Here is a 17549-nt window from a genome sequence, read left to right as displayed (position 1 = left end):
GACGTATGATAATCTTAACAGCATATACACTGCTTTCTATTATAAAATTCACATTTTAAGTATTAATTAAAGAGTTCCTTGATGTAAAATATTTTTTACAACACTTTAAAGTAGTTTTTCTTTTTAAATCTAGATTGTATCTTATAGTTTAAATTAATTTATAGTTAAAACGATTAACCGAATGTTTAATGTAGAGCGTGGGTTAGTGAAAATGGTAACGTTATAAGACAAAGAATGAATGCAAATTGTTGCAGTGGTCGGTCGATGTCCATACACCGGTAATAGTGTTACGTCACATCAGATATATCACCTATAGAGACAGACAGTTTTGGTATACTTAATTCTAAGTGCACTTGTTCTACTTTCACGAAGTGCACCAGCTGACCGTGACGGACACACCTACCACAAACCAAAAGGCACGCTCTAGGAATCGGTAAGCTACGCGGTGACAACCAATTTTTTTGAAATGGTGTGCTGTTACCACTACCATCGTTATGTCCCAGTCCAAAAAGTAATTAAACAAAATCCTTTGTTTCTGTGTTCCATTTGTTCAGAATTGAACTGTTTTTCTGTCGACACTAAAACATCGGGGTAAAAATTAAGAGTACCTAGTTTTTATTCTAGAACATTACTGTAGACTAGACTTTTGCAAGGTCTGTTACGACCATTCACCACCTAGTCACATGTTTTTATTTATTAGGATGTCCTCATTTTTTAAATTAACCAAAGTTTTTAGGACAGTTCTGTTCGTATTTAATTGTGCGAGATATACCTAGATAAATTCTAGCCACTTAATAAATCTTTATTCAAACTTGTTTTTTTCACATGCGTAACTTGTATCAATCAATCGTCAATTAAACAAATAATTGAAACCCATAAACCACACCTTTATAGGTTTACGTATTGCTACACATCTTAATAATGAATCACTTACATACATTTTATTTAAAAAAATGTTGCAATCATCTGAAAACTACTTTAAATGTTTCATAGTTGTTATTTTTGTAAACAAAGATTTTTGTAAGCTTTTGTGTATTATGATTTATGAATAATGATAATGTGTGAATGTGCAGGTATGTCCTAGTATTTAACTTGAAAATCCGGTTTTTCACAATATTGTAGGTGCTGTGCTTGTTTTTATAAAAATGTTCTAAAATTTTACTTTTACCAACTTCTGTTATATTTTACTGCTGCTGTTCCAAAGTTTAGTATGTGTTATAATTTTCTTAAAAGACAAATATTAGGTTAACACAATACACTAACCTTTGGGTAAATTAACATACTCGTTTATTTTATTCTTTGAGTATTAGATATTTATTCGTAGTTACAGTTTGTGGTGAAACGTTGTCCAGAATCTAAAAATGTGGTTAAAGTTATAAGTTTGATTTATATGTAATTATTTAATAATTATCTAAATAATACATACTATGAATATATTGTGGTAAGACAACGAAACATTTTAATATTTATTTTCATGTATTTATTTGTAGTTTTTCTATAAAGACTGACTACTGAATTAATGAAGCTAACTAAATATAAATAAAGAAGAAAATTTTTGCAATTTTTTGTACCAACAATTGTGAAAATATATAAATTAATTATACAGGGTTATTCTAAATGATTGTAGTCGAAGTAGGCCATGCCCATGTTATTACATTTTTGCCGCTTTCATGTGAACTGTCAGTTTTGTCGCTGTCACTGTCATTTTTTAGGTGAAAAGTGCGCTGATGAGAATTTTAATTATTTTTGTAAAATTAACGATTGAATCCAGAAATATTGAGTTGTTTTGCAATCAATTTTAAAAATATTGAGTTGTTTTGCACCCAATTTAACTCCCGTGTGTGAACGGTGTGTACTCACTTATTCACATCATTTTGATGTTTTTTTATGTGGAGCGGCAACCATAAATTTTACATTCAGTTTTCACGCCTACTTCGACTACAATCATTTAGAATAACCCTGTATAATATTATATCTTATTATAAAAACACACCTTACATATATAGTATGTATCTACTAGTTTTATTTTATGATCTCACCTCTTGCATTAATTTAATCAGAACAATAGCTAATAATCTCAACAACCTATAACCGATAATTAAAAACACATCATTTTGTAAAATTCATGTTCTAAAGTGTGTTCCAAAAAATTTGTAATCAAGTGGCCTGGTACTTGTTTTTGTTTCCGGTAACAATGGACATATCCTCATCACATTTATTCAGCGAATAGACAGTGACTTATCGAAAGTTTTCTTGGTTTTCTTAGAGCGATATGATACGATGGTTTTTACTTTAAGTTAATAATTTAACCCACATTAAAATGATGATTAAAATGAGGATATATATGCACTCAAGGAAGTGTTAAAGCGTACTAACTAAAAAGACGACCTGCGTGTGTAAATTGAGAAAAAATAACGGACTGTCTGAACATAGATTTTTTGAACGCTCGTTATTTTAAGTCCCAAATTCGATGATTTTTGAAATATTTTGCGATGATAAATTAGAATCTATTAACATTTAAGAAAAACTTAATTGAAAATTAGTGTATCAGCTAGAGAAATTGTTATGTAAATTGAGCATTCTATCAGTGTCAACAGCACTTTTAATCTTGAAAGCTTTTTAAAACTATTTGGTTTACGTTATATACAGTATGTCCCCGGATTGAGTTTACAAGAGGAAAAAAATTTTTATTTTTGATTTTACGTAAAAACTTCAGAGGAATAACATTTTTTGCTTCATCTGAAACCCCCATTTCCATTATTAAAATCTCAGTATTGATACACTGTATTCTTAAATTAACATGTTTTGTTCAAATTTGGACTTAGAATTAATTTTTATGTTATAAATTTTATTACAATTGGCCTGGTTTTTTGACAAACAACTTATTACTGTTGCAAAATGTTGTCTTTAGAACAAAGAATTTATTTAATCCAATGTTGGACCGATTTTTGTCACATAATTACAAAATTTAATGAAAAATTTCCCAACAGTTATGTATCAGGCATGGGTGTTCAGAAGCTTAAACTTCGATACAGGGTTGAATGATGTACAGAAAACGGCGCATACTTAATAGAATAGTTTTATATTCAATTATCATTTGATTTTTTCAAAAAAAAAGGTAAATATTTTTTCTGCATTTTCTTTGATTTTAATGTTAAGTCTTCCTCTGTGTTGAAAAATACTTTTTAATAACAAAAATAGGGGTTTCAGATGAAGCAAAAAATGTTATTCCTTTGAAGTTTTTGCGTAAAATCAAAAATAAAAATTTTTTCCCTCTTGTAAACTCAATCCGGGGACATACTGTATATTGAGCTGTCTTCTTAACAATATTTCGGGCAGGGTGTCCAAACGTCGATTATATTTATACACAGCGTTCGAAAGATGGTCGATGGTCAAGCTTTTTATGAAATACCTACTTCTAATAAAATTGAAATACTATTGCTGAGTTCATTTATTATTATACTCTAAATAATGTAAGAAGTCCCACGGCAAAAATATGAACTAATTGATATTTATGGTAACGATTTAAAAAATTTAAAGTAGGAACATTCAAAACTGCTTTATTTGATATCCACTTTTCATTTCTGTTGCAAATCGAAACTTCTATTAGCTCAAAATTTTTATTTTTAATGAAATTACACATGCATCAGCGTTACTGTTATGTTTGACATGGGACTTCTTACGTTATTTAGAGTATAAAATGTAGTATTGAAATAGAATTTTTGCAAATAGTATGTTATTAATGGTTATTATACGAGTTTTATAAGTCTTTTGATTGTGACACAAGTAGCTGTCAACTCCAACAGAACAAGTGTCACAGTGCGTCTTATAAAACGAGTATAATATACTATTTTTTCTACTTTGGTCGCATTAATTTAATAAAAACTCAAAAATCTAATTATGGAATAATCTAGGGACTTTTGTGTGACATGAGTTATAATGAGTAATGACATTTCTGTGAAATTTATGTCAAATTTCAAAGGTTTTAATTATTAACAAGAGCTCGCTAGAGCTGTCGGACGTCGGTCAGCGTGCTATTACAGCAATACCAACGTAATACGTATAAAAAAAAACAAAAACAGTTTCACAAAAAGTTCCTTTGTCACACTACTTTTAATTTCACAAAGATTCACTTATGATACCAAAGTGGAAAAAGGAAATTTAGATAATCGTAATTTATTTGGTTTGCGCTGCTGAGTCAAATTTTTAATCAACCGGTGTATACCTACACTTTATTAATATATTTTTTTAGGAACAAATTTCACATTATGGAGTTACGATTCCTCATCGATAATTAATATTTTAATTAATAATATAATAATCGTAAGTATCTGTTTGTCAGAATAAAAATAAATATATCGATTGGTGGTTATTGTCACGGTCGTTGTATGGTCAAGGTTTTTATTTTTAATGTCAGAAGTTTCTCAATTGCCTTTGGTACGACCACGTAAAGTTCATTTTAATGTGAGAAGGTTAACAATCGAATAAAACTTGAGACAAAATTCTTATCTGATGAAGAAACATCACAGTTGTTGATTAAAAAATAGTTTCATTTTAATGTAAATTAATAAATGTAAGTAACTACTCATACTAGAATATTAAAAAAAAAAAGTTTACATTTATCTTAGATTTTTAAGAAATAAGTATCTTCCATACGCATACCTATACAGAAGTGCTTAACAAGGATTATCCACCCAGATTATATTGAAAACTACGGAATTACGTGAAAATGGTGACAAGTTTAGCGTTATCCTCTTGCAAACGTTCACCAAAGGTCGACGGTCGAGTGATGTATCATTTTAAACCACTTTAAATTCTTTTTACTTTATTGATGGCATGTTTGCGGATAAGTACAGATTTGCTAATTAGATTTTGTCAAGTAGTCTAAGAATTAAAAAAAATATTAATGTTCTTATCTGATGTATCTGTCTTTGGAATAGGTAGGTGTCGCTACGAGTACGAGTACTACATGAGTACTATCAGAAATATCTACTTGGAAACACTAAAAAAGGAAGTGAAGTTCCGGTTGTGACAACCAAGAAGTTATAAATCATGCAGCATCTTCAAACCAGTAAACGTGCGAGCAATAAAAATCGAAAAAGGGAGAATAACTACTAACGACAAATGTTAATTTCTGCTTTACTTAAATCTGGACTTTGTAACGCTTTTACTTGCACTGATATTCCTTTGCCTAAATGAAAGAATGTTTTTTGCAATTTTTTGGAAAAATACACGCAAGAGTATATTCCAGACGAATCGACATTAAGTAAAATAGTTATTTTTGTATTAAGTGCGCAAAATGATTGTTTTTTGTTGGGGCATGAGAATGAGTTTTTGGCGGACTTCAAACTCATTCGAATGCGCCAACAAAACAATAATCTTTCGCACGAAATACAAACACTATTTTTTCTACAACCGCATTTTAAAATATTTGAATTTTTTAATTTTTGTAAAATTTTCCTTGGATGCTAAAATATTCGTCAAAAAGTTTCCTTGGATGCTAAAATAGTTATATTTTTTATGAAATGCGATTTCACGCACATAATTTTTTCTGTTTTTCACTTCACGCACTGTTCTTTTTTAGTTACCTAGCAACATGATCACTGGTTGATATACGTCAGATTTCTTTCAAAATTTGAATTTTAAAATTTAATTTTGGCGCAATTATAGAAAAAATATTGATACCGCTACCATTCCGTTTTCGAAAATGAACATGATTTAAAAATTTTCTTCTGAAAAATTGTGAATTCTGATGGCGCCATCTTGTAGTATAAATCGTAAGCATATCAGTTATCGGTATAATAGATAACTTTCTGGTATTTTATGAATCAAATGTCAGTCTTTGACAGGTTTTGCAAAATTATTGGTTACAACAAATTTCAAATTTGAGAAAACGAATTGTCGGTCAAAACGATTAATACATTACTAATGCGGTAAGTATTTTACATCCCTCGGTTTTTGTTAAAACACTCCCGCTGCGCGGTCGTGTTTCAATCTAAAATCCTCGCCCTGTAAAATGTAGCCTACCTCATTTGTAATGTAAATAACTATTACACGCACTTAATATAAAAATAACTATTTCGATTTATACACAAAAAAATTGAACAAATTAAGAGAAAATGTAAAGCGTCACAACATTTGGGTCTTTGGATGAAACAACCGTCGCAAATTTTGTGTTTCTTATTTTAAGATTTGAAGAAGAAAAAATAAATTATATCTACTAACTTCAAAAGAATTGGACAAAGTGAATCATTCAACAATTGCTGCTCTCAGTTTATTGTGGCCGTCTGGGATTTTATAAGAAAAAGTGCTAGTTATTTGTACTGATGCTGCACCATATAATGTACGAGTACGAGTATGTGCAAGGCAATGAGGGGACTGCACCGTCAAAAGGCATGTACCGACAGCAAAAGAGACTCCATCTCCAAGATGACTAAAATAAATTTTCCTGTAGCTCACAAAACCGACATTTAAAGTTTTCACTTTCACCAATTCCAGCAGTTCATCCTCATGTGTTACTAAAAAATCGGACAGTTTGCCAGATAGCAAAATTAATTATTAATATCGCAACGATCAGCGAAAGTTTATTTGGAAATTTACTTCGAAACACCGGCAACGCAAAATTGTAGTGCTCAACTCTGATTGGTCAAGTTTAGGATGTCTTTTCTCGATTATCGCTTAAGATAGGAGTTTTTTTCTTTAAAATTCAGATTATCACATTTATCCAAATACCTACTCCCTTTTTTCTCTGAGGGGGCAGATCTGGAACACTCTCTCTGTGTGTGTGGTACGCATCGTGCAATTAAAATGTTTAATGTTTTAGTAATAACATTCTGTTCAATCTGCGAAGAGCTTAAACCAACAGTTACTCCACAGATTGTCTGGCGATTTAGGCATATGCAGATTGGTTAGGCATCTAGCAGATTCAGTGATTTCATACGTTGCCGGTAATAAACAAAAGTCATACCACGGCGAAAACTTATTTCACATTCTACTCGAAAGTGATAAACATGAATTTTTAAATTGAATTAAAAATTAAAAATTAAATATATAGTCTTATAGTTTATTTATACAGGAAGGAAGTATTTGTACAAATGATTTTATTATTCGATTCCTATAAAATTAATTACAAATGAAATAGAGTAAGTATCTAAATATATTTATAACAGGAAATCACCTCGTGGCTAATGCAATTGGTGGTAGAGCTCGTGATATTGCAGGCACGACAGCAGGTGCAACTGCATGTACTGACCTAGCTTGCAACGCAACAGGAGCGGGAAGAAATGGAGAAGCTACTGAGTATCCTCCTGCAAATAAAGTTCTAGGAGCTACGGGAACAACGGGGGGCAGAATAGCAGGTGTTGCGAATGCAGGAACAGCAGCACGGGAAACGACTGGATTAACAGCTGGAGGAAGATGTGGAACAAATGGGGTAGACAAAACAGAAGTTGGTAGAACCGCTGAGTGAGGTACCGCAACACCTCCGCCAAGAGGAAGCACATTGGATTGAAGAAATCCGTTGTATGCAAGAGGTGCGAAAGCTGGTGATTGTACAACCGATCCCATCACAATTAAAGTTTGAGTCACCATCAATATTGCAAGAACCTAAAACAGTAATTCAAACATATAATTTAGTTATTTGTATTACTTACTTATAAAAGAAAATGTAAAACTAAGTAATTAATCTCATCAACAAGTAATTATTACATAGTGTAGATTATTTTGGTAGATTTTAGAAGCAATATACAGGGTGGAACAAAAGTATCAAATATTGGCTGTAACTTTTTAATTTGACAATTTAGGAAAAAATGTTTAATATAAAAGTTGATTGGTGTATTATCCTGCATCATCTGGTATTTCTAGTTTGTTCCTATCTTCTTTTGTTTGGCTGCTATGGCAACCAACTTTGGTTTTTTAAATAGCACCCATACATTTTTTGTGTGATTTTCAAACAAGCGTATCTTTCTGTATTCATAAATACAGTTTTGCCATTATGGGGAAAAAGAATTAAAAAAAAAAAAAACAGAATGTGTCGTAAAGACGCACGATAGAAGTGAAACTTTTGTATTACAGGGAAACATTGTAATTATTCATCAATCAATTTTAAATAGCATATTCACAACAAAATTGTATATTTTAATGAAGAAAATAAATTATAAACAACGATAACACTAAACAATATCGAAATGCGTAAATCATTGTTTTTTTTTAAACCTCCAAATCAAAGAGAGGACATTATCGATAAATGCCGTGAGTGTGACAAAGACAGAGACACTGCTGCCACTCGACCCAATAGTGTTTACCCCCACCACTTTTCGTCACACAAAAAGGTTGCCGATCAGAAGACCCTCCCATAAAAAGTTTCACTTCAAAAAGTGATAAAATTAACTTACTAAGTAATAAAATGCACTATCAAGAATGCCATGGAAATTTGACAATTTTTGTTGAACGTCATGCATGATAATAAACCAAACAATTTTTATATTTAATTTGAAAAATTATGAATATTGAATCAATAATAATTAAGTATTTTATACAAATTTATGTTGAAACCGCACCGGTTGATCTCACGATCGTAGGTAAAATGTTATAAGACATACGTGTAAAAAGTGAGTTGCACCCACATCCTTTAATTAAAATGCTCCCTCGTACCTCGGTCGTATTTTAAACCCGTTCGTGCAATAAAGGATAACTTTTTACACTTATATCTTAAATAACTAATATAAATGTTATAATATTAACTTGTTATTAAAAATAAAAATTACTCACTTTAGGTGAATCCATTGTACAAAATGTGTATGTTACTTTTTCTTAGTGATACGATTTACTGACTGGTTTATTACATTGCTTGACTATTTATACAAGTAAAAAGATCCTTTATTATTTCATCATTATAGGAAGTGAAATCGAAATAAATTGATTGTTTGGACGTGATGTGAAGATATAAACTTTTAAATATATCACCGAATTTCGAATTATTATATAACAAATTATTTTCGTCAAAATAGATTAAGGCCCGGTTTATTCACCTTCAAGTAATTTTATTTGAACGGTAATTACCATGGATCTACCAATAGCAGCTTCTAAATCATAGCAACTACTGGCCAGATAAATTTACTTGAAGGTGAATAAACCGGGCCTTAATTGAACATAGCGACAGTGACAAGGTGACAAGTAAAAAAACACAACCTAACTTTTTGTAGATCAATCGTCAAGTCAAATCAAGTTGTAATGTGAGACACATACGTCCCAGTTACACTATACAAATCTTTGAATTGTGAAACTGTCTAAGGTAACACTTTGTCCTATTTTATTTTGGTCAGCGACTGAACCTACCTACTTGCATTTATAAAAAGTAACATACCTACTTAATATTTAAATTAAGCTTAAAAAATGTTTAATTTCTTTAATATGTAAAGTCCATTCAAAAATTAAAAAAACACCACCTGTTGCTTTAGGTTGGTAAAATTTAAAAAACCCTAGGTAGATATTTTTTCATACTGTTAACTATAAATTATGACATTTATTTGATTCAAAAGAAAATTCAATTGCTTTGAATTTCGTTCATACTGTTTTTTTAGCAGTACGTTTCATTTATTTATTGATTCTTATTATTTTTACTTAAACATGCCCAGAAAAACAAGACACTTAATAAACATTTAACCTCAAAATTACAAGTCTCACCAAATTTTACACTAGACATCGTTGCCGATAGTAATTATCGCCGAAAATGCGACGTTGGTGGTTTTTTGATTTTTGAATGGACTTTAGGTATTCTGCTCTTTTAGTGGTAGGTAACATGAAAACTCTCAACAATAATAAGATAAATGGAAATCCTTTATAATTTGATATTGGGTGATTCAAAATGATTGTGGATAAGTATGGCTACTATTGCGAGCAAAAAAAGTGGGACATCAAACTTCTGTCAGTTTTGAAAAATTCGATGTAGTTCAAGCTTTATTGTCATTTTGCCTTTGATTATTGTCATAGAAATTTGACACTATTCTAACTGACAGTTTAAAATTTTATTTTATACTCCTATTTTCCTTTTCCAAGTGCCCTCTTCTCTTGATAAAGGTAAATTTTGATTGATACTTTGCATTAAATAAATATTCACTACGTGCTTACTTACACTCATTCCCTACATCCTACAATACTTAATGACAACGTTAATCAATTCAAAGTAGGGTTAGAAACAGATAAGGGTCATTTCACAGTAAAAGTCAAGACAGTTTTTGCTCGCAATAGTACTTACCAATTACTATTGGGGACAAAATACTTTGGTCGTCATTCTTCTGTCACTTCAAAACAAATTAATGTAAACCAAGCATTAACGTCAAGTCAATAGTGATGACAATTTCAAATTATTGACTTTTCTCTTGTCAAAAATATGGCACCTTCCACCATTCAAAAATTTAGAATCATCTCCCTTGTTTCTGGGGGATTGTCCATGGGCCAAATTGCCTTGTGGAAATCTTTTCAATTTTTCCTCTTTGGAATATCTCCTTCAGTTGTCCACTTTTCGGTATTTAACATTTTGCAATGATGAGTTTGACAGTGACAGTGGTTGACAGTAGTAAAAAATAAGGTTAACCGTCCTAATGCTTGCTTTACAACTTTATGTCAGTCAACTGACTTTGACGACCAAAGTAATTTGTCCCCAATAGTACCAATCTCATTCAAGTTACATTGGTCAGTTTATTGATAAAAGAATATTTTATAGTTAATGTTTAAGCCAATATGAATTAATATTTGTATTACATTAACAATTTGTTAAGGTTTAAATGAGTGATTTTTTTTTTATACAGGGTGACTGACGAAAAACCTTTGACGCTGTATCTTACTTATTTTTTATGCGATTTGAATAACTGACACATCAAATGAAATAGTTCGAAAAACACTTCATTATTATCCTATTCGATATTTTTTTCGACATTTTTTTTTCAAATTATACTCTATATATTTTTTTATTCGTTCTTATAAAGAATCTTCTTCTGAATATTCATACATTAAAAGAAAAAACCATCAAATGTATATTAATTGAAAAAAATTGAAAATCAAAAATCAAGTAATCAAATTTGTAAACAATACAAAATCTATTCTGGTTGCTCAAAATTTCCTCAATGCTGTTGCAGACACTATCGATACCTTCTAGAAATGCCCACTTATGCATTCAGTAAAAAATTTTGGGGTTTTTCCCGACATACTCGCACTACCCTTTTTTTTCACTCTTTTTGGGTACCTGGTGGGGTCAAATAAACATTGTCTCGGAAGTTTCCGATGAATATAGGGTGTTTTCGAAGTTGAGGCGTTCCTTTTAACATGTGATAGTATGCGTTGTTCTAAAGAATTTTAGCCAAAATCACCTTAGTAAAATCTGTACGGCAATGAAGATACAATAAGTTAATTTTTTTGAAATTTTTGAAACCGGTCCTGCTCAAATTTGCACTGATTTGTTAGAAATTGGAATTAACAAAAAAAAAATCAAATGAGCATGGACGTTAATCAAAACTACTGTCAGAGTTGTCATCTAATTAGTCGAAATGGCTTTATTATTAGGAAAATAATGAGCTCACAGATATGTTGCAAATGCATGGGCAATGTTATCACGTTATCAGAATGCATCTGCAGCGTCCAGAGATTATTGCAAAGCGATTTCCGGAAAGACACCATTTTGGGCCAGGTTAGTTATTAATCTAGTACAGCGGAGAAATGGACAGGACCGGACTTAAAATTTTAGAAAACAATAAAAATATACAATCAATTATCTCCGTTAATACAAACATTTTACTAAGAAGATTTAGGCTAAAATTCTTAAGAATAATGTGTAGTACCTCGTGTTACAAGGAACGCCTCAACTTCGAAAACACCTTGTATAAAGAAATCCAATGGATTCAAATCTGGGGATCTAGCGGGCCATCGAATAGCTCCATGAGCAGGAGCACCCATTCATCGTTCACCAACATAATTGAAATGATTTAAAAATACAAAATTCTTGCGTGCATTAACTGTGGTATGGCGCCGTCCTGATGAAACACGACTCTATTCAACACTGCTAATGGTATCTCATCCAGAAAGTTGCTTATTTCGTTTGATAATAAATAATATGATATTTTGTTTGATTGAGGCTGCTATCAATAAAAAAGGGACCCACTAGTCCATTCTGTCTCCAAAAATGCTACACCACAAGTTAACACTAAATCGTCTTTGGAAATTTTCTTCCACAGCAACATTATTATTATTATTATTATCATCAAACTGTTTTGACAAATGAATATTCAGAGCTTACTTAGTCATTTCGAGCATTTAGAACAAATTTCTCTCTTGGTCACTTGATTTTTAAATTTTGTACCTACATTTACTCTTTAATTTCTTGACTTTTGTTTAATGAATGGGTTCTTTGCATTTTTATATTCAGAATATAATATACTGAATAAAAAAAAATGTACATTGCTATTTGAAAAAAAGAAGCTGATGTTCATCTGTCAAAAACTGGAGGGAAGTTTTTTTTCTAAGAAAGTGTTCTCAAAATTATTTCATTTGATGTATCACTTATTCAAATCGGATAAAAAATAAGCAAGATACAGCATCAAAGGTTTTTCGTCAGTCACCCTGTACATGTATATTTTTTTTAAACAAGAAACTTTTTCCATGCAATGCTTCATTTTTTAAATTTTATTTTAGTTTATAATTTAACTGAATGATTTTACTACCTACTTACTTAACTGTTTAAGATAAGCTTATAAGAAATAATATACCTAACTTGATTTCACTTTACTCTACAACACCGCCGTCTTGATGATTGACATATTTCACTATACATCTGCCTGGGCGAAGCTTTAGTGCCTGTGATCTCCACGGCGCCACTTTAGGGGGGAATGTCACTAAATAATCATAACCTCATAAACAAATGTAATGAATTCAGTGAAGTTGTCAAAATGCAGTGTCAAAGACTCAAAGTGTGTCGAAGTTTAAAAGTAGCTTTAATAACAACAATTTTATTAATTTTGTTGATGCTACTTCTGTGTGGTGTTTCTGGTTTTTAACATTTTGCTGTTAGTGTTTATGAACTGGCTTTTTTATCATATTAGAACTGATATTGCGGTAAATGCAGCAACAACAAATTCCGTTAGTTATAATGTTGTAAACCTATTTCTAGATTACTATTAAAATTATAATCTCATTCTTGGATTTGCAGTACCTACATTATTTCCTAAGCGGGTCATTTCAGATAAAGATGGGTCCACAACAAAACAATTACCTATATTTGCTTAATTAATCCGTGCCATTCTTGGTGGAAATGAGTGGAAAGGATATTTTACGTTTTGTACCTACAGTTTTGAATATAATATCATTTTGGGCAAATTATTATTCTATGAATTTGCACTCGCCACTGACCGAGATATTTTCAAAAAACGCGGCGCCGAAACTTTGTCCCTCCCGCACAACCGAACCAGTGCGCAACATTTTGCTTTTGCCATTTAGAATATCCAAACTGTAATTACAATTAAAGTAATGTATCATTTATCACTGGACAACTACGCATGACTGCATGCATCATGCAGATACATGTGTGTGGACTGCATGTCAAAATTGTCACGATGCACATGACGATGTGATAGCATGACAGTTAGTTGCTAACAGCAACCCCCTAAATCTGAATGTAAAATTTATGGTTGCCGCCCCATATAAAAAAACATCAAAAGGATGTGACTAAGTGAGTACACACCGTTCACACACGGGAGTTAAATTGGGTGCAAAACAACTCAATATTTTTAAAATTGATTGCAAAACAACTCAATATTTCTGGATTCAATCGTTAACTTAACAAAAATAAATTAAAATCTCATTACCGCATTTTTCACCTAAAAAATGACAGTGACAGCGACAAAACTGACAGTTCACATGAAAGCGGCAAAAATGTAATAACATGGGCATGGCCTACTTCGACTACAATCATTTAGAATAACCCTGTAGTTAGATTTAAATCGTTTGATAGGCTGGTAAACAAAGTTTTAGTAAGTTTAATTTAATTTTTAAAACTCTTCAGAATTTTCGAAAAAAAATTATTTAGAAAAATTGTAATTGATGAGTACTATTACCAGTTAAAATTAATGCACTTATTTTTATGAAAATAACAAGAAATTTTATGAATAATAAATTTCAAATTAATAATAAAGACCCAAAAGAACTATGATTAAATGCTTAAACGTTAAAAAATAATGCATTTATTTTAATCATTTACCTATACTGGGTGCCCCAAAATTCGCGGAACAACGTAGTAGTACGTTGTTAAGTAGTCATTAAGAGATCAGGTAAAAATGTTTAAAAAAATCAATCTTCTTTTTTGTAGAAGATATGGACCTATTCATTACACTAAATGTTGCAACATTTAAAAACATTCTATGCATCCCAATAGTCTGCAAATATTTCATTTTTGTTGTATCCTTGGAAATGAGAGGGAAAAATCAAAGCCGTGTTGCCGTACGCTATTTGAGGTAAAACGAACATAAAATTACTACTTGGAAATGCTGGAAATAATGAAGAAAATAATTGCAAACCTGATCACAATCGTTCAAAATTATTAGGCCACTGGCTAGTAAAAGACAAATAGTCAAAATCTTTTTTATTATTTAAAATAAATGAGATCAAAGCTGCACCTTTTGCGCCCCCATATCTTCAAATCTAAGAGGTATCGAATTTTTTAATTATTTTTCTTGTTATTTTCTAACATGAATTGACATTGCTTCATTGAGTTGTTCCGGGAATTTTGGGGCACCCAGTATATAATTTTTAAATATTATGTATCTGTTTTACTACAATGCTAACTGACTTGAATACCTAATTGGAACAAATTGACATTATGGACTTACATGGTGAAGTTAGGCAATTCATCACCACGTTTGTACTGCTGGTGGCCTATAACACTAACTAGCTAATAAAATTTGCTTCTTATACGTCCTTTAATTAAGTTAATACAATATTTATGATGTAATAAGACTAACCCTATAATATTTAACCTAGTAACAAATTTAATGTTTAAAACTAGTGATTATGACAAAAAATATAGATTGGAAGCGTTAGTATAAAGAAATGATAGCACTATTTTGTTTATTCAGTCATACCTACAAATTGGATTCGGTTAATTTCATTTATATAAATTTAATAAATCGAAATGCAATAATGTTATTTTTTCACTACTAGTCTTAGAAGGCGTCACTACGAGTCTCGAACTGAACCCAGAAGTAGAATTTCTCTCCTACTAGTTAATAATTTTTCATTATTAACCAGTGGTTAATAATGAACAGCCGTCACCTAGCAACGAAAGATTTTCTTTGATTTTATTGGTTAACGTAGACAGACGATTTTCAATTTTCATAGCAACCGTTGAAAAATGAGAACTCGGATCGTCGCATCGGACAAAGAAATTTAATTAATAATTATTATTAGAAAGAATAAACTACCTTGGCTTAAAAAATGTCTTCTCTACCTTGGTGTATAATTACTATTTTGGTTCTGATGAATAAATTTTTCATTACTATTTAAATCGATTTAAACTAATTTAAAAATTTTCACTTTTTATCATCCAAACATTACGTTGTTTTACGATTATTTAATTTTTAATACATTGTTATAGTCATGAGTTTGTGTCAAAATTTATGTCTGTACACATTTATAAATTAGAATCGCTCAGTATAAATCTAAGTATGAACCCGGGACAGCTTCTTGTATTACTCGTAGTAACAAGAAGCATATAAAATAATTTCTTTTGTCTGAGCTTACTCCCTAGTAGCAATTTTATTTCTGGTTAGTTACTGCACACTTGTTTTACGGTAATTACAGCTTGTTTAATGTCAAGTTATAGTTATTTTCGGCTAAACCGAAGTTAATGGAATACAGCAATATACTACTGAAATAAGTGGGATATTTACAATGGAATTTCTTTAAAATTTATATTAAAATACTGTCAGAGAGATCAAAATTTGAAAAGCAAATTATATTTTACATAAAATCTACAACATTCAACATGATAACGATAAATAATAAAGAATGTATCCAAGCAAACATTCATTTAGAGGTTTGACAATTAAATTAAAACGAACTTTAAACGGGTGTGGTAGTTCAAGATCCTACAAGGACCCAAGAGCAAAACTTGCTCTGAGCAGGAAGTGAGAAAAATCAAGTGCAAGGTTGAAATTGTCGTTAATACGTGGAAAAAATATAATGAACTGGTACTCAACAGGACTGAAACCGGTTTTTTTCGTATGTGGTGACACACATCTTTGAAAATCAGAATATTATCCATGAATATCACGAGTACCATGCGTGATTTTTGTAAAATTTTAAATTTAGCAAGTCTTGTTTAAATAATAAACTCCTGCTCAAAATATCGCACCACACCACTACAATTACTCCCTGTATATTTTTTTGGAATTATTCTTCAATATTGACATTTAGTGGCGTGAAGGGAAATGGGTTAGGTAGACAATAAGACAATGCATTAATTGAATATTGAAAGAAAAATTTCTCTTATAATTCCATTTATAATAAGAATATAAAAAAAAAAATCGAGTAGTGCGATAATTTTGAACAGGAGTTTAGTTATTAACATAATAATATTTTATTGGGTCAAAGGCATTTATGATACAAAAAAAATAATTAAAAGAATATCAAATATCAATTTAAATCTTTCCTGATATGCACGTTCCCTAAGAAGATTTGGATTTTCGTGTGCCCAAAAATGCTAGTTACTTCTTCACTCCTTCACAGGAAAAAGAGCATTCCATCGGTAAACAAAATGTATTTAGAAAAATTGTTGTTCAAAATGTTTTGATTCAATAACCATCGACAAAAACGTACTGTTCAAGGATAGTCTTCCTCTCGTAGATGTTGAACTCGGGTATAATGGTATGGATGTAGACGATCGCCTTTGATAATTCGATGGGTTGTGGATTTTGAAGAACCACACATTTGTGATATGACTCGCACATTCCTTCTAGGGTCTCGTTCGACAGCTTCCAGTACTGCTTCTTCCATTGCACGGACTCTTGCTATACGTGGTGCCCCAGCAACCCCTTTTTGATGCAGTAGCGGCTTGTCAAGATCAAAACCGGGTAGACACCAGCAATTTTTTTAAAGTACACTTGGTCAGTTTTTTCGCGGTTTTTTTTTGACCTTGCACCAGCAACCACCAACAAGCCACTCATATTTTCCGTACCTACCACGAATTAGTAAATCCCCTATTCTGTTTATCAGTAATTACCAAAGTTTTACTTAGATCAGTTAGATCAGGACAGGGTCTCTTTAATTATTTAATGTATATAACACAACACATGGCAACACCAAAGGGTAAAATTGCCAAACTCCAACACCCCCCCTCAAGTTACAGTTGAGGTGTTGTCGGATTGAAGTCCCAATCCAAGAATACATCTGTCATGATTTTCTTTGGGTAAGGCTTTCGTTAGTACATCTGCTATCATTTTCTCGGTCGGTAGGTACAGGATCTTGATGGGATGTTTCTTCACTGCGTCGCGAATAAAATGGTATCC

General features: G+C 31.3%; 1 protein-coding gene and 2 long non-coding RNA genes across 3 annotated transcripts in view; 2 read left to right on the top strand and 1 right to left on the bottom strand.

Moving 5' to 3' along the window:
- Positions 1-418: 418 nt before the first annotated feature.
- Positions 419-17549, top strand: part of LOC138130693 (uncharacterized) — a 67248-nt gene continuing 50117 nt past the window's right edge. Inside the window, exon 1 of the long non-coding RNA XR_011159626.1 lies at positions 419-433. This is a non-coding gene — a long non-coding RNA (uncharacterized lncRNA). The remainder of the gene's footprint in view (positions 434-17549) is intronic.
- LOC138130702 (uncharacterized) lies at positions 1133-5506 on the top strand. Its single transcript, XR_011159628.1, has 4 exons — positions 1133-1269; positions 1325-1441; positions 1491-4573; positions 4629-5506. It is a non-coding gene; the product is annotated as an uncharacterized lncRNA (long non-coding RNA).
- On the bottom strand, positions 7043-9084 carry LOC138130687 (uncharacterized). Its single transcript, XM_069047301.1, has 2 exons — positions 8770-9084; positions 7043-7605 (listed from the first exon to the last, which is right to left on the bottom strand). Exons 1-2 carry the CDS (start codon positions 8782-8784, stop codon positions 7174-7176), a joined length of 447 nt encoding a protein of 148 aa, XP_068903402.1. The 5' UTR covers positions 8785-9084; the 3' UTR covers positions 7043-7173.

The sequence above is a fragment of the Tenebrio molitor genome, chromosome 1 (assembly GCF_963966145.1).
Source record: "Tenebrio molitor chromosome 1, icTenMoli1.1, whole genome shotgun sequence".
NCBI lineage: Eukaryota > Metazoa > Arthropoda > Insecta > Coleoptera > Tenebrionidae > Tenebrio > Tenebrio molitor.
The sequence above is the reverse complement of the archived record's forward strand: the minus strand, read 5'-3'. Positions and strand labels throughout refer to the sequence as shown.